The 23101-nt window shown below is 39.3% G+C and overlaps 1 protein-coding gene across 3 annotated transcripts in view; it reads left to right on the top strand.

Annotated features, from left to right (window-relative positions):
* The window catches only part of LOC108428386 (GRAM domain-containing protein 2A), a 36576-nt gene extending 15380 nt beyond the window's left edge, over nucleotides 1-21196 (top strand). For 2 of the 3 annotated variants that reach the window (XM_017699323.2, XM_017699324.2), the window contains 10 exons: nucleotides 6726-6783; nucleotides 8386-8458; nucleotides 8918-9021; nucleotides 10641-10739; nucleotides 11170-11241; nucleotides 11789-11851; nucleotides 12747-12906; nucleotides 14755-14848; nucleotides 18473-18580; nucleotides 19331-21196. In XM_017699323.2, the coding sequence (XP_017554812.1) occupies nucleotides 6726-6783; nucleotides 8386-8458; nucleotides 8918-9021; nucleotides 10641-10739; nucleotides 11170-11241; nucleotides 11789-11851; nucleotides 12747-12906; nucleotides 14755-14848; nucleotides 18473-18580; nucleotides 19331-19334 (835 nt within the window). In that variant the 3' untranslated portion in view covers nucleotides 19335-21196. Of the gene's footprint in view, nucleotides 1-6725; nucleotides 6784-8385; nucleotides 8459-8917; nucleotides 9022-10640; nucleotides 10740-11169; nucleotides 11242-11788; nucleotides 11852-12746; nucleotides 12907-14754; nucleotides 14849-18472; nucleotides 18585-19330 lie in introns of those variants that run through there. The other variant, XM_037543042.1, reaches the window with a different exon arrangement.
* The last annotated feature ends 1905 nt before the right edge of the window (nucleotides 21197-23101 follow it).

The raw sequence follows: 23101 nt of genomic DNA, 5'->3' as shown, positions 1-23101 counted from the left end.
GTACAAGTTGAATCAGTCGATATAACATCATTATTTAAAAGTGTCTTTATAAGGTTTCATGTTTCATGTTTATCCAGCTGTAGGCCATGAATTTACTGCAAAATTTGCCTCCTTAATTAGTGCAATATGTTCAGTTTTATCACACGGGAGTGATTTTGACTGTGTGTGTGGCTGTGATCTAGTTAAGTCCTCTTCCGGCCTCCTCCTGTGTCACTACACTAGAGACTGCTGAGCTATTTCAAAATAGATGAGATTGAAATAGATAAGAAAATGACATCACCGCTCTCTCTGCTGTCAGTCAAACTCCAGTCAGGGCTGAACCGATCTTTTCCCATCAATAAATTTGCTTTTATATACCATATGTTTAAGCAGATCTTTTTTTTCCTCTTTTCCATTCACTTGTGAAGGCTATCGTAAGTTGAAAACACTTTGAGCTTTCAGTAATGAATTGTTCATTTGTCCCCTCTCTTTGAAGACAGTTTTAATTAAGCGGCTGTTGATAAGGACAGGCAATATAGTGCACTCATCCCAGTGGAGCCTCTGTATTTTTCTATTACTGAGCGTGAAAGGGTGCCATGGGAGCGCTCTGGCACAGAGTAGCCTGTTTACAATGCAGGAGACACACACACTCGCACATAAATGTTTCTCATGGAAAGCCTTGGCGCACACACACATCTTATGATGGACACAGTATAGCAAGGTGCTTAAGAATCATACTTTACGATGTGGCGGAAGATTTCACTCACTCTCTCTCTCTCTCTCTCTCTCTCTCTCTCTCTCTCTTTCTCTCTCTCTCTTTCTCTTTCTCTCTCTCTCTCTCTCTCTTTCTCTTTCTCTCTCTCTCTCTCTCTCTTTCTCTCCCTTTATCTCTCTCTCTCTCTCTCTCTCTCTCTCTCTCTCTCTCTCTCTCTCTCCCTCTCCCTCTCTCTCTCTCTCTCTCTCTCTCTCTCTCCCTCTCCCTCTCTCTCTCTCTCTCTCTCTCTCTCTCCCTCTCTCCCTCCCTCCCCATTTCAGAGTCATCATAATTGCCGTGTGTGATGAGATGCTCTTCGTGTAATTGATGAGCTGTTGTGGCTTGTCCTCATCATGTCTCATTTGTATTTGTCAGCCCTTTGGACATTATGTGTGTGTATGTGTGAGTGTGCTGACAGTGAAGCACTAATGTTGTTTTTCTTCCTTTGCTTGTTTACTAATGAGTCAGTCATGCTGATGCCTACATAAGCTTACACATACAGTCATATTCGAGATCAAACACCCCTGGTCAAATGACATGTTTTGCTGATTTTCTAAGAGAAAATAAGTTAACAAATCCTCTACAGAGAACAAACTTAAGGCTGATATTTTTCTGAAAATTGTATTGCATGATTACTGTACATGCTATATTTTATGTTACTTTTTTCCAAATATGTCAAATTGAGCAAATAAACAGTAATTTTGCAGAAGTGTGCAGAAGTATGTTCTCTGTAGAGGATGTCTTAGCCTATTTTCACTTAGAACATTAATAAAACATGTCATTTGAGCAGAAGTGCCCAGACTTTTGTATACAGGTATGTGCACAGTGCAATTTTTCACACTTTAATCTAATTTAATTGTGACAAAGCTGAACTGACTACATTGTCCTTGTCAATTGTCATTTACCAAGCACTGTCTACATGACAAATAAATCAAGCATTTAATATTAGTGAATGGTTGATCATATTCATAGCATTTCTATGTGACGGTTTGGGTACCTAGAGCCGAATAAAGCACTGAATTTGGTCTATTTTGCCTCACAACACTCTACATGTATCTCTCTTCAATGAAAGTAATATGAAAAATGTATTTTATGCCAAAAACCTATTGAAAAACCATTCAGAAACACACTGTATTGAGGCCTCAGACAATATATTTGTAGCCAAAGCTTGGTAAGTTTCTCTTGCATGACGCATTTCAAATCAAAACCCCCTAAATGACTTTATTTACATTTTAATCACTTGTGCAGTATGCAGAACATTTGAATATTGGTGGAATTCCCCTTTACTTATGTCTTAGTCCAGCTTCAATTTCATCTAGTTCTTCTAAACATGATCATGTTGCTTGGATATTAGTCAGATTGCTCGCTTCAGTCCAATCTCACAGCTCCACATGCAGCATACTGGCATTGAATATCTGGTGTATTGAATATCTGATTTAAGAGTGGTCTAGGAAATTAGTGACTGGACTGAATGATATGAAGCACTGATGCTGTGCTTTTAATGAAAAGAACCAGCAATACAGTGCAATGGTGTTAGTCTGTTAGTATTGCCCAGAAGTTGGAACTTTGTTTTGCATATTTGTGTAAGCGCTTTTCATTGTTAAGCACCTCAAGCAAAAGCAACACCAGAGAATAAGAAACGCAGCTGGGGAAAACCATGACGGGACAAGGAATGAGCACAGTTATGTAACTATCAGTGCTGAAATTTGATACAACAGACAAACGCATTAACATATCGCAATTATTATTTCCGCAATTATTATTTCCTTTATCTCTGTTCAAAGCTATTTTGATTTGGCAGGTAACTGCTGACACATTCCATTCCAATAAAGGTCTCAGCCATCACAGCTCTGTCCTCCAGCAATAAACAAATGGGTAAACACTAAACTTACATATGATTAAATACATGTGGCTGTGTGTGACTCTACATGTATGTGTGGATGAAAGTGGATTTTTGCATTTTTAGTACATGCATTGAATGTCGTTGTGGCTGTTATTACTGTACTTACTGTATTACTGTTTATATATTAAAATAAGCACGTTTTATGATCAGTCCACCTGTGAGAGCTACAGAGGTGGCATCTGTTCTCATGACCTACTTTACAAGCACTCTATTCCCTTTTGTCATTGACTTCAGTTCTGTTTTTCTTGTAAGTGTCATGGTTGCAGGTCCACTGCTGTTCTTATCAGTTTCCTGTGCGGTGTTCAGTGTACATTGCTGTAGAGAAGCCCTTAGTGGTGCAACCTTGTCATTGCTTAAATCATTTACTTTCCTGTTGTCCAGGATGTGACATTAGGTTTCATGTTTAAAGGGCCCATATCTCATTTTCCCCTTTTGCCCCTGAAATCTGTTTTGTTTGTAGTAGCAATATTTTTGTTTTTATATCTCAAAAACAGTCTTGATTCATTCTTACGTGATCATTTTCTAACCATTCTTTATCTTTTTGCATTAAACAGGATGTTTATGTGACTTTAAGACTGATATATGTAAATGAGCTTTGTCCTGACTGGCTCTCCTCTAAACACTCCTTCCAGGCTTAAACACTTCTTATAACTTCAGTGCAAATGGATGGAGCTAATCTGCTCTAGACCGAATAGGAGTATAAATGTAAATGAGTAGACATAACAAAAACAACAAATTCTAAACAGACAGTTTTTGCAGCTTAGTTTCCATATATGCACTGTGTGGACTGTGGAGTGAATGGTACAATTTAAATATTTAACAGTGTTTATCTATCACATTAAACTCTCTTATTTCAAAAAAGAGAGAAAAGAATCAGGGGCAATTGACTTCATAACAATTTGATTGAGATTTCCACCCCTAGTAACTACTATAAGGCATATGTGCACAACTAACATGTAGTTATTATGTAGTTATGGGAGTGGAGAATAAGAACTTTGTGTTCCCATGGAGAGTTTAAGAGGTTAAATACATATCTACATAATAACTGTTAAAACGCTGCTTGTATTGTTTAAAAGTAAGAGCTTTTTTTGTTCTATTTATGTTATGGCTTTAAGAGTGAACGCTGAGCGTCTTTTATGAATACCATCTCAGCAGTGACTCTTAAGAGGAGCTCTCTGCTACCGAGCAGCACTGTGTGGGAATTCAGTTGTGTGAGGCGCCTTGAGTCGTCAGGCAGAAGTTATTCAGCACTGAACCTCTTTTGCAGACCTCCAGAATGGAGGCTGTTTGTCAGACTGGGCCTTATACCCTCCACATGCTAATGACTGTGAGCCACAAATGGTATTTGTGGAAAGCATATTTGCACACTGCCGGCAGGGAGGAGCACTGCTTATGGTGTTCACCTCCGCTGACGGTTTTGCCTCAACATGCACCATTAGCTTGTACACCAGGGTTGAATTTGCATACCTGGGAGGAAAGACCAGGCCTTCTCACGCCAGAGGAACAGATCTCCTTTTCTCTTTCTTAAAGGGTAATTCCACCAATTTTTCAATATTTCTGAATAATTAAAGTGTTAAAATGTCAGCAAAATCATTCAAAGTGGTTTGCTATGCCGCTAAAAGTTCCCTTGTAAAAGGTTAGTGCGTGAATTGCTTACAGAAACATTGTTTTACAATAGATGTCGGCCTAAACTGTGTGTTTTTTTTTAAATGCATGCAGGGCTAGGCAAAACTGTACCTAGGTTTTTGAGTGTAGCACTATTTTACCATTATCAGCATTACATATAAAATTTAGAAGACATGTAGGTTTATTGTAATTTTGGACAGTAAATAGCATGCATTTGCAACGTCATGTCCCCTGGTTCCTTTCAGCACCTCTGTAAAGAAAGGTGGTATTTCACTTTGGACCACTCTGAATGACTTTGAATTGATTTGATTATTATTATTATTTTTTTTGATAATATGTAAAGCATACATGGGTTTGTGAAAGGTGCTACATAAGCTGAACTTTTATTATCATTGTAACAACAACAACAACAATTATTATTATTATTATTATTATTATTATTACATCTCAGTGAGGAAATCATGAACACATTTTGAAATAGTGGTGGAATTCCCCTTTAACCAAATCTCACTTTGAGCAATCTTATGATGATGAAAAAAGACCAGCAGGAATGTCTTGAAATAGCTTACTGCACCGTGCAAATATACCTGCATACCTTTTGAAGTAAAATACCCACTGCATGCACTGTAAGAGTACATGGTCTCTATGTACATGTAAAGAGGTGGGAAATAACTACTTGCTAAATTAACAATTGATAGATTTGTACTTTCCTGAGTATTTTCAAATGATACTACCCAACTGAATTTATTTAGTTTAGCTACAGTTTAGTCATTACTTTGGTGACAGACCTGGCACAAATGTTACAAAATCACCTAAACACAGTTGTTTAAGATAGCAATCATTTGAGCTGACTGCAGTCACTTTCCAGTCATTAGATTTCACAGTCATATTGTGGCCTGAGCATAGAGTAAGACACAGAGGGGGCCATGATTTCCACTGTGAGAAGTGCCCTTTATTCAACACCAAGGCAGAAAGGCACATACAGAAGCATGAATTCAAGGTCAACACTAATCGTACACTTCACCCTCACGGTAGACCAGCCCCCAACACAAACACACTAAACCCATGCTCTGACACAAAACAACACACTTAACACATACACACAACTTAAACTGAAGCAACAACAAAATAAACAACAAGAAACAGTCCTTTTCAGGAGGGCACATGCCTACTGTGTAGCCTCCGCACATAGCCACTTGTATGGCCACGCCTCCCAAGTAGCTTAAGGAAAATAAATGTGAATAAAAGAATAAATCTGTCTATTGAGACTTTCAAAAACTTCTACTGCTGTAACCTGTTTGTTAGCTATGTTGCTAGTTCTAACATTTTTAGCATATGTGAAGGAATTATGTGTTTTTTGCTTATATTTTCACTCTAGCTCTGATGAGTTTTATCATTTTATTTTAGACAAAAAGAAACTCCATGAGAGAAGAGTAACTGTTGATAATCTTGAGAGACTGTTGATAATCTTCTGTTCTTATGCTAGTAGATGCTGGATATTCTAAGAAGTTCCACTGCAGTTCTCTAAGCCACTCTGCATCTAAAGTTGTCTGCATAATTCAGTTGTTGAGATGTAAATATTCCAAGTGGTTTAATGTGAAATGGTTCATTGTTGGGAAACTTATAGACTGTGATTTCTTTATAGTGGTAGTGATAGGAACCAGGGGTCACGATGTCTTCAACAGAAACATTTTTTTTTGTATCTAAAACCACCTGTGAACATACATACCTTTTCTGAGCCTTTATAGTTTTTGATAGTAAAATCACAATTTTTCCTTTGGGCTCTTCTTTGTCTTACAACAAGAATGCATTTTTTAAAATACGTTTTGAGGTCAAAACCATTCTTCAAAAACTTCGTAACAAAATTCTCAGGCATCAGGCAGCATTATCAGGCGTATTTGTAAGTACATGGTGTGTTATAGCATTCTATGAGGTAGTTTTTAGAGCAGTTGTCACCAAACCTGTTCCTGGAGATCTGCCTTCCTGAAAACTTCAAACTCTGAATGAACACATGATCATGATCATCTTTCCATCTCATTAATTGAATCAGGTGAGTTAGATACAGTAACAGGAAGTAACAGTTAGTAACAGGAAGCTTCAAGTGAGACCTTATGGAATTGGGTATGTTAAAATGGGCTTTGAAAGTTTACATTTATTGGAATGTTTGACTTTGCAAAAAGTTTTCAGTGAGAGAAATTCAAATAAACAGCATAAACAGGAGATTTACATGCTCTCCCTGATATTTTGCGCACATGGACATACAACTGTGTGTTGTTACATTTAGTTAATCATAATTTATTACTTATTGATGTTTGTCTTTACATATTTGTGGTGATGGCAATATAATTATTGCAATCACAATCATATTGGCTGGTAAAAATGATGCAGTATAATCATATGATGAGACATTATTCACTGTTACTTAAATCTCTTATTCCTTGTGTGTCTGTCTTTTGTGGTTAGGTTGCAGCTGATAGATGATCTGTCATATGAAGATGTGAAAAAATGCTACCGGGGATCAGTGAGTGCATCTTTCTTACTCTCTCCCTTGTGATTTCTTAAGAATATGCCATGCAACACTTTCACATATAGAGAGTATTTCCTGGTTTCGCATCTGGTTTGAAACGTTAAATCGCATTTTGACAAGATTAGTAGATTAGAATCAGGAAGTAAGTGTTGTTGTAACATGTTTTAAAATACCGACAGTCTTGGTATATTCATGTACATGCTGCTGTAATTGGGCTTTGTAATTGGGAAAACTCCATGCCATGGCTTTACTTACTGTTCTTCAGTGTTCTATATGTGTTAACTGTGTTTTAACACAGTTGAGTTCTCACTTCCATCCTCTTTCTTTCAATGGGCTGCAATTCACATGTTTCACAGTCTACAATGAGGCAATTATGTGGTTAACCATTAAGTAAGAGTCAGAAATTACATGTTTGGTGAGTTTTTTTATCAGGTGGGAATCTTCAGTTACTTTTCCAGTTGAGTGCCAAGTGTGAGACATCCTGTCTGCATATAGTGTATGCAGTTGTGAATGGAGGAGAGCAAAGAGCTTTGAGCTCAGAGAGAACTGTGAGTGTAGTTCAGCAATAAGGTGAGATATTTAAACACCAATGTGAGGAAAATGGTCTTTGTTGAAAGTGGGCGTGATCAGGCATTAGTCGTAGTGGCTAATTGATTGCAGAAAATGATCAGCTGACTGGACTAACTATGGTCTTAAGCACTAATTTTAAACACAATCCTACAAACTTTTTTATAAATGGAGTTACAAGCATATTATGATTACTATTATTGTTGCTGCATGCCTCTTACACTGTGTGAGCATTTAGTAATGAATGGACCAACAAAATGGTTAAAGATTGCTTGAAATAAAATCTCTTAATATTTCCATGGACCAAAGGTTAATGTTTTCCATATCCTATAAAGCTAACTTTTGGAGTTAGAGTCATATGCAAAAATTTGAATGCCCCTGTTCAAATTGTGTTGTTCAATTTGTAAGCAAAAATAAGTTAATACAGCTTCTGCAGAGAACAAATTTACATATAGATTTTTTCCTGCAAATTTTAGTGCACAAGTTGTTTGTTTGCTGAGTAAAACATGAAATGAAAAAAAATGAAACATAAAATGTGCCATTACTTTTGCACAGACCACATTTTATGTTTTATGTATTTCTGTATGTTAAATTCACCAAAGGAACAGTAACATAAATGTGCAGGAGTGTGTTCTCTGTAGAGGATGTGCTTATTTTCATTTTAAAAAATCAACAAAATGTCATGTGACTTGGGTGCCCAAACTTTTGCATATGAGGTTTTCTAACAACAATATTAGTCAATGCACACAATAAAAAAGCACTGTTGAAATTTGGAAGTATTTGCACAGATGAGATAATATCAGTGTATTTTACTAGATGGTGGAGCATCAGTATCCCAGTTTAAAGTATGAGTGTCTCTTTATCCAATCAAACTCTAGGAGTCTAGGATCAGAGAGTACGTAGAGGAGTTGCCTAGTCTGGTCCAAATAACACATGCCGAGTTTTTCAGTGGGAAGACGAGCTGTGTCAAATCAGCTCAGCAAAGCCAGCACTGCCCCTCTAACACAGCTGACCTCTCTGTCCTCACAGACCGTCAGCAAGTACAACTCTCAGTATCACAAACTCTTCCAGAATGTTCCTAAAGAGGAGATCCTCATGAAAGGTAGAGTATCAGGTTCTTCATTCCCTCATACATAATGAGTAGCGTCTACGTGTTATTCTGCACATGTAGTGCTGCTTAAGCTGTCAGTTTACTTGTTGAATAACGTCTGTGTCCTTCTGTGTGACATGGAAGCTTTATAAGAGCAAATGATCTCAATTTTAATGTGTTGCATAAGGACACTAAGTCATTTTGGGCCATTTCTATTGGTCCATTCATCACGACATGTTCACACATTTGAAATGACAGCAGGCGTTTTCAAAGTGTAAAAATAAATAAATGATTGTTTTGATAAGATAGTGATGATGATGATGATGATTACAATTGTTGAACTGTTTGTATGCCTGTGTAGACACGTGCACCTGTGGCCTGTTTTTGGTGTACTGTTGAACATTCTTGCGTTTTGATGATAGATTGCTCTATATGAAGTAAAAGTGAAAGTACTCTGATTCTCACTCTTAGTGTACTCGTGTGCACTCCTGAGGGACATCCTGCTGCAGGGACGACTCTACATCTCTCGCAACTGGCTCTGCTTCTATGCTAACCTGTTTGGCAAGGATATTAAGGTTAGTGCTTTACAGTTCAGGGAAGTAGATCATATACTTTTACACCAAACTGAACAATTGTACCTTTGGTACACATTCATATTGATGTTCTAATTGGCATTGTTTTAAAAATGTTTTTGCAAAAATGAAAAAAAAGAGTATTTTCTCATCCAGTAGCTGGATGTGGAATGCAGCAATAGATAGAAACTGCATCATATTTTTGACACTGATGTAGAACAAACACACTATTCCTACATCCGTTGCTTAATCATTTAGGGCAATAACAGAAATGGTCTCAAATTCCACCAACACCCAGAATTTGCCATCCATGAATTTGCACTTTGTTCTGCTCTCCTGTTTCCAATAGTTCAATAGTTGAACATGTTCTAACCAGCTGGAACAGTGGACTCTTAATGCCTTTTATTACCACACACTGCAGAGGTATTTCTTATTGCTGTCGTCATGTTCCTTCCCGGTTCTCCTGAGAACACGCACATGTCTGTACAAAACGTCTACCAAGACAAACATATACTGTGGTTTCTTGCACAACAGTGAAAGCAGTTCATATTTATCTCAAAGAAAGAGAACCTGTCTGATAAAATCCACCCTGTTCATATAAATGAGCCAGATTAAGGTAAAATGATCCAAGGTCAGTACTATCACTTAGGATTACAGATGTACATTCAGGTTAGTGCAATGCTGTTCTAAATGGCGTAAGAGGCTCCTTTGACTCAGTACACCCTAAAATACTGCCCTCTTGCTGTTACTCTTTGTTTGTTTACCCTTGTGCTGGACTAGTCTTTTATTATTTTTTTTTTGTTTGTTTGTTTTTTGGGTTTGTTTTCACTCTGAGTGTACAGAAAGCACAAAGGTCTATCAGACTGAACTACAGGCCATTGCCTTCATTTTCATTTTACATACGTTTACTATCTTCATTTATAATGCTGATTGTTATTTATTTATTTGTTTATTTATTTGGTTAGTTAGTTGGCTGTAAATCACTTTAAATTTTAATTTCACGCAGAAAGAACAGCAAAACACTGAGTAGTAAATTTTGATTCATCTGAAAACTATAGAATGAATTAGAGAAGTCTAATTGCAAATATAAAGAATAGAGTATAAAGTGAAAAATAATGTGTTTTTCATAAAAATTTGGGATTTTCTGATTTCACAATCGTTCTTATTGTGGTTATTGAAACAGTTTAATGTTTTTTGTTCTATAAGACATTTGACATGTAGTCCATTTTGTCAGATTCTTAAGAACAGTGCACTGCAGGCATCCATAAAATTCTGAACCTGTTGTAGTCCATAAGTGGGCTTCTCAGACAGCAGCTGTGATGATGGAAAAACTAACCATACTGGAACTAGCCAACAATTAGCAAAATACAATTCAGAAAGATGTGCCGTGAAAAGCTTTACAGACTGGATATTGTGACAGTTTAGTGGCTTTGTCTATAATGCAAAAGGCCATTATGCTTTTTTGACAGAAGAAAGTGACAGAATTGCCAGTATAAAAGCTCTGAACTTAGTTTTAAAGTTAAGTCTAATTTAGTGGATTTTTATCTCTCTCTCTGATTGAAAAAAGGGAATTTCTTCCTAAAACTCTGCAAATCATTTCTCTCTGTCTGTCTCTATTTCAGGTGGCCATCCCTGTAGTCTCTGTTCGTCTTGTGAAGAAGCACAAAACCGCTGGACTGGTCCCTAATGGGCTGGCTATCACTATAGACACCAATCAGAAGGTTGTGTAAAATGTACAGTGTGCATACACATCAGTATATCTGCTTCTTCATACAATAGAGCCTTTTGCTTTGCATGCTAACTATATATAAACTAAAAGTCCGGTGGAACAAATGATTGTCAGTCAAAGCACTGATTATGTAATGAGCAGGGATCAAAGATTTAGTACATCACACAAATAGTAGTTGAACATTTGATCATTCACCTCAGTTGTTCTATAACATGATATCATCTCTGTTGAAGGAACCATTGAGCTCTCTGATATCACAGAATTACCACTTTTTATGAAAAGAAAATTATTGTTTGAATGGTTGAAAAATTCATTTTTAGTTCAGAGATGTGATGATGGCATCGATTAACATAGTAGTAAGGCATTACAGACAATGCTTAGTGAAACCTGGGTCTTAAATATCTTTTTAATGTGTTTTACAGTATGTTTTTGTCTCACTCCTGTCTCGGGACAGTGTCTATGACGTCCTCAGGCGAATCTGCACCCATCTGCAGGTAAAAACAGACATTCATATTCAGCAGCATACACAGAGCACACAAAAACAATCACTCAATCGATCATAGCCATAGAAAATGACCAAGAGAACTTGGGCTGCATCCAAAGCCCCGTACAACCCCACTATAATAGTACACCAGCATTAGACGTCCTATCATTAGTGTGATATGTATAGTATGGTAGTCTGTGGTTTTGGACACAGCCCAAAAACTTTGGACAATGCAACTTCTCGTTGAATATGTGACTTGTATAATGTGAATGTATTCAGGTAACAGGGTTGAGTGAATGCTGTGGGGCATTAGAATGTCCATTATTCATAATGTGTGGTTATAGTGGGTGGGAACCAAAAGTTAGGTTTTTGTAATGTTTTTAGTTATTCATCAGAAACATAGGTGTGATCTTTTCCTTTACATAAATATTTGTACATGCAATCAGTAGGGCACAAATGGTACTCCAAACATGGAATCACTCATAATATTCATGTTAACCAACATTTAAAGTGAAACAACGCCACTGTTATGTGACTTTGTGAACTATGCTGTGCAGGTGAATGGTAAGAAGAGTCTGAGTCTGAAGCAGTATCTGGAGGAGCCTGGCTCATTGTCAACTGTAAGAAATTCTTTAAAAAAATAATAATAATAAATCAACTTTGACACACTCACTCCACTACAGTCTGTTTCCATCATGTATTTATAGAACATCCTGTTACACTTTATGCAACACTGTTGACTCAATCCAGGTTCAGCTGTGTCTGTTTGCTTGACGTGTTGGCAGTCAGTGACTGCTTACTAAACTAACTATAGCTGCACTGTTAGGCGCAGCTTACCCACAGCACCTTATAAGTATGCGTCTGTGGAAATACTGACACTGATGGATGGAATATTTTATATAACCTTAACTGGCCACTTTAATGGAAACACCAACCTAGTAGGTTAAAATTGCTAGCAGTTAGAGACTGTAGCCTATTAAATATTTTTGAACCACAGAACCACACTTTGCTGGATATTTTTGGGTGTCTGATGAATTCCTAACCTAGCTGTTTCCAATAAAGTGAGAGTGAACTTTAAAAAGTCTTCAAGTGAAACCTTAAAAGTCTTCAAATCTGGACCTCAGTTCCACATTCCTGCCCAATCAGTTACATCAACAGTTTAGTCAACTAACCATGATTACAAAATCCAGGACCAGGAACTGTATTGAAGGCCTCCATCATAAAACCTAAACCTCAATCTATTATTCAGTTATTAATCTTAAAACTTAAGTTACTGTTATAAATTAATGGAATCATTTGCAATAAAATTTTCATAAACTAATATACAATTAATTATGTAGTTATGAGTGTTAGGAATTGAAGTGTGGGTCCTTGGGATTTGTTCTGGATCATAAAAAGCTCTCCAATTCGTCCCATAGGTCTTGAATGAAGCTTCATCACTCCAAAGAACACAGTAACACTGCATCATAGCCTGGTGCTGAAGTACATCTCTGTCTCTTTCTCTCTCCCTCTTAGGATGAGTTTCCGGTGACCACTGATTACCCCCCGGTGTTAAAATGGCGCAGGAAGCCATCTGTCCCTTCCGTCACTTCCTCTCTGCCTGATCTTTTGGGGAACTCTACCAGCAGCCTCAGTGCAGGAGAGGCTCCTTTCACCAGCGATGCCCCACTGGAAGGTACAACCCTCACGCTATCATGCTACTATACCACTGTGCGCTTGTCACTTCATCTAATCTAATATAATCTGTCAATATTTTATGTAATATTGGAAATAATTGAAAAGTCATTTGTATTTAATATATGTCACTTAGCTAAATACAGTCCAGTCCAGTCACAACTGATGTATTGCTGCTCAGGTTTGCATGCAGTCAAAGCATACAGCTGAATCTTCTACTAGATAAGCAAACGATTACAGCTGTATGTGACACAGCTCAATTTTTGCTAAAGAATTTGTCTAAACCTGTGCAGTCTTAGACATTGTATACCTCCCTCACACTATATGATTCGACTTGTTTCCTCAGTCATTACTAATTATTTTATATTCATTAGTCATTTCCTTATTCCTCTCACAACTCTTACTGCTTTTGTTGTGTTTACATTTCTCTGTCTGGTGTCGACTAGAGGAAGATGGGTTCCCCTTTTGAGTCTTGGTTCCTCTCAAGTTTTCTTACTTTGCTCTTAAGAAATTTTTTCTTGCCGTCACCCTCAGCTTACTCACTCGCTAAGTAATTTGAATTTAATTGAATTAACAGAACAAATCATCATGTTAATAGATAGAGCACAAAACCTTCATCACCATTTAACAGCATTATGATCTACTTCCTCAGTCCTGTACATCTGACTCCACTGCTAAACAAGTTCACAATAGTTTTCAGTGTTTCGGTTCAGAATGCAAACACATGTAGTTAACTCCGCAATTCAAATATTTATTTAAAGCATTTAGACTGACATTAAAGGCTTCTATTTGTGATAGGAGCAGTGTTTAAAGTCTTTACGCTACAGATACCACTGACATAGTTGGTAATATTTTAACAACTGTACAGCAAAAATGCCTCCAGGAGTGAAAGAAAGTTTTATTTATATCTTCTAATCAGTCAGGCAGTAGTGTAAAACCCTGCCTTTGTGTTACCACTCCCTTCCCAGCATAATCATACTAAAGCTGAAGATTCACATCCAGAAGAACTGGAAGAAAACATAATAACTTTTGTGAACAGGTTTTTCAAGTAACCAGATGCTTGACCTCTTCTTGATTGTCCACATGCAACGGCATCTTATTCAGCTGGTACACAGACAAATAATGAAAATGATTGAGCTATTATTAAGTTATAGGAGTGAGAAGTAGAAGTTTGTTTCCTAACTGGTTCACGAAAGCAAGAATCGCAAACAAAACATAATTTGTAATTTGATTCCATACAGTGAAGTAGATGTGGAGCATTTTATTTTAGCCTTAAACAGTGAGTAAGACTGGTCCCATGACCTGCTTTGGGACAGAGGAATTAATGCCTGTCAAAAGATATGCTACCATTCAAAAGTTAGGAATTACTTACCATATTCATAAATAAAGGTATTTATAGATGGTTTATTCAATTTCTCAAGAATTCTGTGGACAAGAAGTGAATAAAATGATAAATAATTTAGTTTATAATAATAATAATAATAATAATAATAATAAAATAGTTTTCATTCATCTTTGTTCAAGGTGATATTTGATCTCAGCTTTTGAAATATGGTCAACTTAATTCTTAGTGTTACACAGTTTTAGAATCTTCTACAGCTCCAGTTGTCATTCTGGGCCCATTTAAAAATGCTGAATTTTTATTTACAGCTTCCAACAATTTCAGACACTTGAACAGAAGTGAAGGTGAACCCTAAACCAGAAAGTTGAAGCAAAACACACTAAATAGTCATTTTCAGTTAGCATACTGGATGAATATACAAGCACTTCTCCCAGCAAATGTTCTAGTTTAAGACATTTAGTTTCTGATTGTGCTCTAACTGTCGCTGTTTTGTTTTATATTTTTCAGAGAGGCGTCTGGAGGCTGAAAAGATTCTGCTGACTGAGCCAGTGACTGAGCTAGGAAACACTGAGTACCAGCTACTCAAATTCTTCATCCTGCTGTATGTACCACAGCCACATCTGCTCTGTCAGAGAGTGTCAACAATTGTGTAGAGATAATTAGTGAAGATAACTGGATATGAAAGTGCAGTTTTATAGCCTTATTGTTACTCAGTGCAACTTGTGTATTATTTTAATCATCAATTCAACATATTTTAAAGATCTTTTTATTGCATAGTTAGATTTGTTGTGTGTTCTATACTTATACATTTTAATTCAATATTTGGTTAAGAGGTAAGATCATATCTAGACCTCTCCATGGATCACCATCTTATCGTGGTGGAGGGGTTTGCATGCTTGAATGATCCTAGGAGCTATGTTGTCTGGAGCAAAGCTCCTGGTAGGGTCTCCCATGGCAAACTGGTCCTGGGTGACAGGTCAGACAAAGAGTGATCCAAAATTCCCCCTATGAAAATAATGAAAGAACGGGACTTGTGTACCCTGCCCGGATCAGGGTTACCGGGGCCCCACCCTGGAGCCAGGCCTGGGGGAGGGGCTCGCCAGCGAGTGTCTGGTGGCCAGGCATTAACTCATGGTGCCCGGCCGGGCCCAGCCCAAAGGGTTTACATGAGTCCCCCCTCCCATCGACCCACCACCAATGGGAGGGGCAGTAGTAGGGGTTCTGTGCTTTGTGGATCGGGCAGTGTCTGAAGGCGTGGGCCTTGCCGTTCTGATCCTCGGTTGCTGAAACTGGCTTTTGGAACTTGGAACGTTACCTCATTGACGGGGAAGGAGCCTGAGTTGGTGCGCGAGGTTGAGAGATACCGGCTAGATATAGTCGGGCTCACCTCAACACACAGCTTGTGCTCTGGGTCCAATCTCCTTGAGAGGGCTGGACTTTATTCTTTTCTGGGGTTGCCCATGGTGAGGGGCGGTGGACAGGTGTGGGCTTTCTCATAGCCCCTCGACTCTGTGCCTGTATGTTGGGGTTTTCTCTGGTGGACGAGAGGGTAGCTTCCCTACGCCTTCGGGTTGGGTAATGGGTCCTGACTGCTGTCTGTGCTTATGCACCGAACAGCAGTTCAGAGTACCCAGCCTTCTTAGAGTCCTTGGGAAGGATGCTTGAAAGTGCTCCTCCTGGAGACTCTATTGTCCTACTGGGGGACTTCAACGCTCACGTGGGCAATGACAGTGTGACCTGGAGGGGTGTGATTGGGAGGAATGGCCTCTCTGATCTGAACTCAAGTGGTGTTCAGTTTTTGGACTTCTGTGCAAACCACAGTTTGTCCATCACGGACACCATGTTTGAACACAAGGATGTCCATAAGTGCACATGGCACCAGGACACCCTAGGCCGCAGTTCAATGATTGACTTTGTAGTCGTGTCATCGGACTTGCGGCCATGTGTTTTGGACACTCAGGTAAAGAGAGGAGCTGAGCTGTCAACTGATCACCACCTGGTGGTGAGTTGGATCAGGTGGTGGGGGAAGATGCCGGTCAGACTGGGCAAACCCAAACGTATAGTGAGGGTTTGCTGGGAACGTCTGGCAGAAGAACCTGTCAGATTGATCTTCAACTCAGACTCAGAATGGGCCATGTTCCGCTCCTCCATTGTTGAAGCGGCTGACTGAAGCTGTCGCCGCAATGTAGTAGGTGCCTGTCGAGGTGGTAATCCTCGAACCCGGTGGTGGACACCTCAGGTGAGAGATGCCGTCAAGCTGAAGAAGGAGTCCTACCGGGCATGGTTGGCCTGTGGGACACCAGAGACAGCTGGCAGGTATCGACAGGCCAAGCGATCTGCGGCTTCAGTCGTCACCAAGGCAAAAACTCGTTTGTGGGAGGAGTTTGGTGAGGCCTTGGAAAGTGACTTTAAGTCCGCTCTGAAAATATTCTGGCAAACCGTCAGGCGACTCAGAAGGGGAAAGCAGTGTGCCACTAGCACTGTATATAGTGGAGATGGTGTGCTGCTGACTTCGACTGAAGACGTCATTGGGCGGTGGAAGGAACACTTTGAGAACATTCTCAATCCCACCGACACGTTCTCCAGTGAGGAGGCAGAGTCTGGAGACATGGGAATAGGCTTGTCCATTACTGAGGCCGAAGACATTAAGGTAGTTAAAAAGCTCCTTGGTGGCAAGGCTCCAGGGGTGGATGAGATCCGTCCTGAGTTCCTCAAGGCTCTGGATGTTGTGGGGCTGTCTTGGCTGACACGCCTTTTCAATATTGCGTGGACATCGGGGGCAGTGCCACTGGATTGGCAGACTGGGGTGGTGGTGCCTCTTTAAAAAAGGGGACCGGAGGGTGTGTTCCAACTACAGGGGAATTACACTCCTCAGCCTCCCTGGTAAGGTCTATGCAGGGGTACTGGAGAAGAGAGTCTGGCTTATAGTCGAACCTCAGATTCAGGAGGAGCAGTGCGGGTTCCGCCCTGGTCGTGGAACACTGGACCAACTCTTCACCCTCTCCAGGATTCTTGAGGGCTCATGGGAGTTTGCCCAACCAGTCCACATGTGCTTTGTGGATTTGGAGAAGGCATTCGACTGTGTTCCCCGGGGTATTCTGTGGGAGGTGATTCGGGAGTACGGGGTACATGGCTCTTTGCTACGAGCCATTCAGGCCCTGTACAAACAAAGCAGGAGCTTGGTTCGCATGGCCGGCAGTAAGTCAGACTCGTTCCCAGTGAGAGTTGGACTCCGTCAGGGCTGCCCTTTGTCACCGATTCTATTAATAATTTTTATGGATAGAATTTCTAGGTGCAGTCAAGGTCACATCGCTGCTGTTTGCAGATGATGTGGTCCTATTGGGGACATCAGGCCGTGAACTTCAGCTTTCGCTGGATCGGTTTGCAGCCGAGTGTGAAGCGGCTGGGATGAGAATCAGTACCTCTAAATCCGAGACCATGGTTCTCTTCTCAGGCGGAAAAGGGTGGAGAGCCCTGTCTGGGTCTGGGATAAGCTCTTGCCTCAAGTGGAGGAGTTTAAGTATCTCAGGGTCTTGTTCACGAGTGATGGTACAAGGGAGCGGGAGATTGACAGGCAGATTGGTGCTGGGTCAGCAGTGATGCGGGCTCTTTACCGGTCTGTTGTGGTAAAGAAAGAGCTGAGCCACAAGGCAAAGCTCTCGATTTACTGTTCAATCTAAGTTCCTACCCTCACCTATGGTCATGAGCTTTGGGTAATGACCGAAAGAATAAGATCGCAAATACAAGCGGCCGAAATGAGTTTCCTCCTGCTGCTTCTTCACGTCGAGAGGAGCCAGTTGAGGTGGTTTGGGCATCTGGTTAGGATGCCTCCTGGACACCTCCCTCGTGAGGTGTCACAGGCAAGTCCACCAGGGAGGAGACCCCGGGGAAGACCCAGGACACGCTGGCGTGACTATATTGCCCAGCTGGCCTGGGATCGCCTCAGAATCCCCCCGGAGAGCTAGTGGAAGTGGCTGGGGAAAGGGATGTCTGGGCCTCATTGCTTAAGATGCTGCCCCCGCGACCTGAACCACGGAGAAGCAGAAGATGATAGATGGATGGATGGATGGATGGATGGATGGATGGATGGATGGATGGATGGATGGATCATATCTAGAGTTTAAGCTTAGAGTGTGGTTTAGAATTAGAAAGAATTAATTCACTACACTGATACTTAGTTTTGCTATGTATGCTAATGTACATGTGCATGTGTGCACCTCCACAGTATTATACTGCTCATTATGTCATCATGTTACCTGGCCTTCCGCGTGTGCAGTCTGGAGCAACAGCTGTCCTTCCTAAATACACAGCCCACCTTACCAGTGAGAGAGAGGTGAGCATTTCTTATGCCCAGGCCCATTTCTGAACATTTGGGCTCCTATGCAACATCCTATCCTAGTTTTTTGGGCAAGAATAGAACAAACATTAATACTTAAGTGGCCCCTATCATGTAAAAACAAATTTTCCTCACTTATTTTTCTAAAAAGGTTTGATAATATACAGGTTCACAGGTTTGTTTTCGGTTTTGGTTCAAAAAGTATTTTCTATGTCCATTTCTGACAGTGAGGGACATGCAGGGCAATTAAGACAATCAGAAAAAATATGTTTTCTTTGGAGACTATGTACTATTTTACCATTATCAGCATTACATATGAGATGCACACAGGTTCACTGGTGGTTTGGATAATAAATAAAATAGCTTTTTTTGTGTTGTAGATGTCGTGATCCATGGTTCCTATCACCATCATTGTAAATCAATCATTACATTTCTGTACAATGAACACTTCTGAATGACTTTGCATATCAGTAAATGAATTATGCAGAATGAAAAAAAAATTATATTCCCCTTTAAATACATGGTAAAAAAAATACATACTCTGGGCTGTGGTGGCTCCAGGACTCTAAACAACTGCTACTACTGCTTATAATAAGAATAAAACCCTGCTTAAGGATCCAGTGTTTAGCCACAATATTCTTAAACATGTGTCAGATGTTACTTAGTGGACATAGAAAGAACTCAAACAAGTAATGAAGTTGCCAATACTAGTTATGCATATGTGTGTTTTTTGTGGTCTGTCTGCAGGTAACACAGGCTGAAAAACTGTGCTTCTGTTATCCATCCATTAATGGGTGTGAGGAATTACCCAGGTGTCATGTATGGGAAAGAAAATCTGCTCATCCACTATAGGAGCTGTAGTGAAGTAGCACTTAGCCAACGGACTGATAGAGGGCACCAGAGATTCCTACAAAATCTGCACTACTGACTAGCTGCACAGAGGAAAATAACAGGAATGAACACTGTTGGGCATGAATTCTGTTGTACCGTTTTACTTTGGGGAGTCTTTGGGAACACCATGACTAAAAGACTAAGAACACATTAGGACAATAGGACACATTGTATTTTCCTTTAATATTTCACACACCAATCATTTCTAGGCTTTGAAATGCCACCATGGTGCCAGTGCATGTTTACTTTACTGGAGAATTTACACAAGGATCTTTGCTTGGGAAACTGTATAGTGAAGGAAAACATTTCAGATAACAGCATCAGTCACTCATTTCACCCCAAACAATGGATTTGCCTTAATCATATGAGAGTCATTCTGTTTTTGTTTGACAGCCCCTTAGTGATTAATATGGATGAAGGGTTGATGTATTGTCAGTGATGTGTCTTTTGAACGTCTTGTGAGATTTGGAATGTTTCTTGACGGCCGACTTGAAATGAGTCGACTGTAGGAGCAGACAGAATTACAGTGCGGTACCACTACAAAGACACAAAGCATGAGGTGTCAAGATTAATGCCAATCATGCAAGTAAGTTAACAGCAAAAAGAGTTTGCCTCTCATTGTATGATTGTGCCTATTAACTTTGCTCTTGATGTACTAAATGTTGTCATAGGAAATGGTTACATGTAGCAATGTACTTGAAATATGCTCTTGCATTTCAGGCATGGTTAAACATACAAACCCAGTTTTTAAAAAGTTGATAGAAAACAGTAGATAGAAAAACAGGAAGGCATGATTTGTAAACTGTCTTTTATGAGTGTTGAATTGAAAACAGCACAGAGAAGAGATATTTAATATCTCTTTCTCATTGGTATTTGTAAATATATGCTAATTCCAAGTTTGGTCCTTTTCACTGGTAAACAGGTGAATAGGTAACAGCTGATGCCATCATGAGCATTCATGAAAGGCTGACTATATGTGTGAGCATATAGTCCAACAGTTTACGACTGTTTCTCAATGCATGATTGCAAGGAATCTAGGAATTTCACCATCTGCGGTCCTTAATATTATTAGAAGCTACAGAGAATCTGGAGAAATCTCGTGAAGAACAAGGTTTAAAAACCATGGCCATGACCTTTATCGCTGCATTAAAAACCAACATGCTTCACCAATGAATATAATCACATGGGTTCAGAAATACTTCAGAAAACCCTTGTCAGTAAACACAGTTCATCACTGCAGCTACAAAAGCAGTCCAGGCCTGTCTCCCATTGAAAGCATGTGGCACATTATGAATCACAATATATAACAATGGTGTGGACCATTATAGGAGTATTATATGAAGCAAGAACAAAACAAATCCACTTTCACAGCTACAACAATGGGTGTCCTCAGTTCCTAAACAGCTAATGAACATTGTTGAAATGTTGTTAGTAACATGTTACAGGCAACAAACGCAGGCAGTGTTTTTATTTACACTTTTCCCACTGTCTCAGCTTTTTTGAAACTGGGTTTGTACTAGAGGTGTAGTAGATAGATGAATGGAGAGATGTACAGTGTGCGTTCAAGTGCACATTCACTGTATTTATTTGTGTGATATTTTGTACAGAAACAGAAATTTTATCTCGATGGAAATGTATGCTCACAGTTTACAGAATAGAGTTTTTTTAACTGTCAGACACACGTTGTTTAGACAGCAATGACTAATAAACTGCTTAACTAGTCCCTGTGTTTATTTCTTTTTATCCAGTACTATAATACAGTTCCATATAAAGAATATGACAGGATTTAGGAGATCTCTGTTCTCATCTTCAAGAATCAGTGTGCCCTCATTTCATTGTGTGCAGTGTTTTATGATTGTGGGAAGTTGTAGAAAAGTCACAGCAAGGCTTTTCGGCTGGTTTCCCATGCATGGATTAAGTCTAGTCATGGACTGAATTGTAATACTTATGGTGATTCACTGTTACAAAAACCTTATTAGTTCAGGCTTTGGCCTAATCTGGATCCGAAAACCTGGGCCTTTATATAATAAGCTAAGAGAAGCTTGCATCTTACTTTAGTACCTGTAGCAATCCACCATGTATTTCTCTAGTTCTCAAACTATGTCCAATTTTCTTTTATAAAGGTCTTGTCATGTGAAATGCATGATATTGATTGTAATGAAATAATTTTGGGGGAGTAATTATTAAATATACAGTGAAAGTCATATACATTGAGTAGAATATACACAGATGTATTCATAATTAACAATATATACTCTATTACAAAGCAGTTGGATGTTGTGGGAAATAAACATTATAAACAGAACTGTTCTGAAAAACTGGCTGGCTATTTATATTGTGTGTATTCTTACATCCAGTAGGGGGAGCTACAGCCTATAGCTTGAGATATAATTGAGTTCTTGGTTTTTGCAAACCTATAGCTGAAATATTGCAATATACTGTTTCTGATGTGTTTATACTATCTGTTGCAGAAATGACAGAAATTCCAACATTACAATGCAAAACGCCTCACAGTCCATTAAATTAAAATGCATTAAAGAATGGGTGGAGAAGATCCAGACACTATGGGTGCAGTGAGGACAGCAATGATACATGTGTGGGTTGCAGTTCCTTTAAATCATTTTTTAAAACCTTATAAAAATATATCTAAGTTGTGTGAAGTTGTTTCCAAGAATAGAGGAGCTACGAAATGCTGATAACCAGTACACTGACATATCATAACATGGCCATGTGTTGGCACTATTCAGCAGAGACAGCCATCAGTTTTTCACACGACACCAAACACACTGGCATTTTGCTAGTAGGTTAACGCTACACTTGCTTTGATTAGACCGTCTCTCTGGATGAGAGAATCTGCTATAAAGCAAATTAACTTTCATTCACATTCAGGTATCCTTTTCTCGCTTTGAGCCCATGCCTGTTATACTGCTCTTGTGAAAGTCTAGCAGGTTTAGACTTGGGACAAGACTTATTATATAAGCTGAGAGTGCTGTGAAAAAGTGTTTACCCCTTCCTTATTTCCTCTGTTTTTCAAATTTGACTACACTAAATGGTTTCAGATGCTCACTCAAGGAGAACACAAGGAAAGAAAACAGTTTTTAAATGATAATTTCACTTATTTAAAAATAAAAGTTTTGTGACAACCTAAAGCACTCATGTGAAAAGTAATCACACCCCTAAACGTAGGGGTATAACTGGTGGTACAGCCTTTAACAGCTACACTTGCAATGAAATGATTCCTATAACTGGAGATCAGCCTTTCAAATCTCTGCAGAGGAATGTTGGCCCACTCTTTAATTCTTTAATTCTAGCCCACTCAGAATTGCTTTAATATAGCCACATTGGAGGGCTTTTAAGAATAAACTGCCCTTTTATGGTCTTGCCACAACACCTCAAAGACTAGGCAACTCCACAACCTTCATTTTGTTTCTTCTGAACCCTTCAGATGTGGATTGATTATGTACTGATGACCAGACATTCTCCTTTGGGATTTTCTGGTAGAGAGCAGAATTCATAGTTCCATCAATTAGGGCAAATTGCCCAGGACCTGAAGCAGCAAAGCATCTGAACCCCATCACATTGCCGCCGCCATGTTTGACTGATGGCAAATCTAAAACAAGTCTATAT

This window comes from Pygocentrus nattereri, chromosome 11 (assembly GCF_015220715.1).
Source record: "Pygocentrus nattereri isolate fPygNat1 chromosome 11, fPygNat1.pri, whole genome shotgun sequence".
NCBI classification, from domain to species: Eukaryota; Metazoa; Chordata; class Actinopteri; order Characiformes; family Serrasalmidae; genus Pygocentrus; species Pygocentrus nattereri.
The sequence above is the reverse complement of the archived record's forward strand: the minus strand, read 5'-3'. Positions and strand labels throughout refer to the sequence as shown.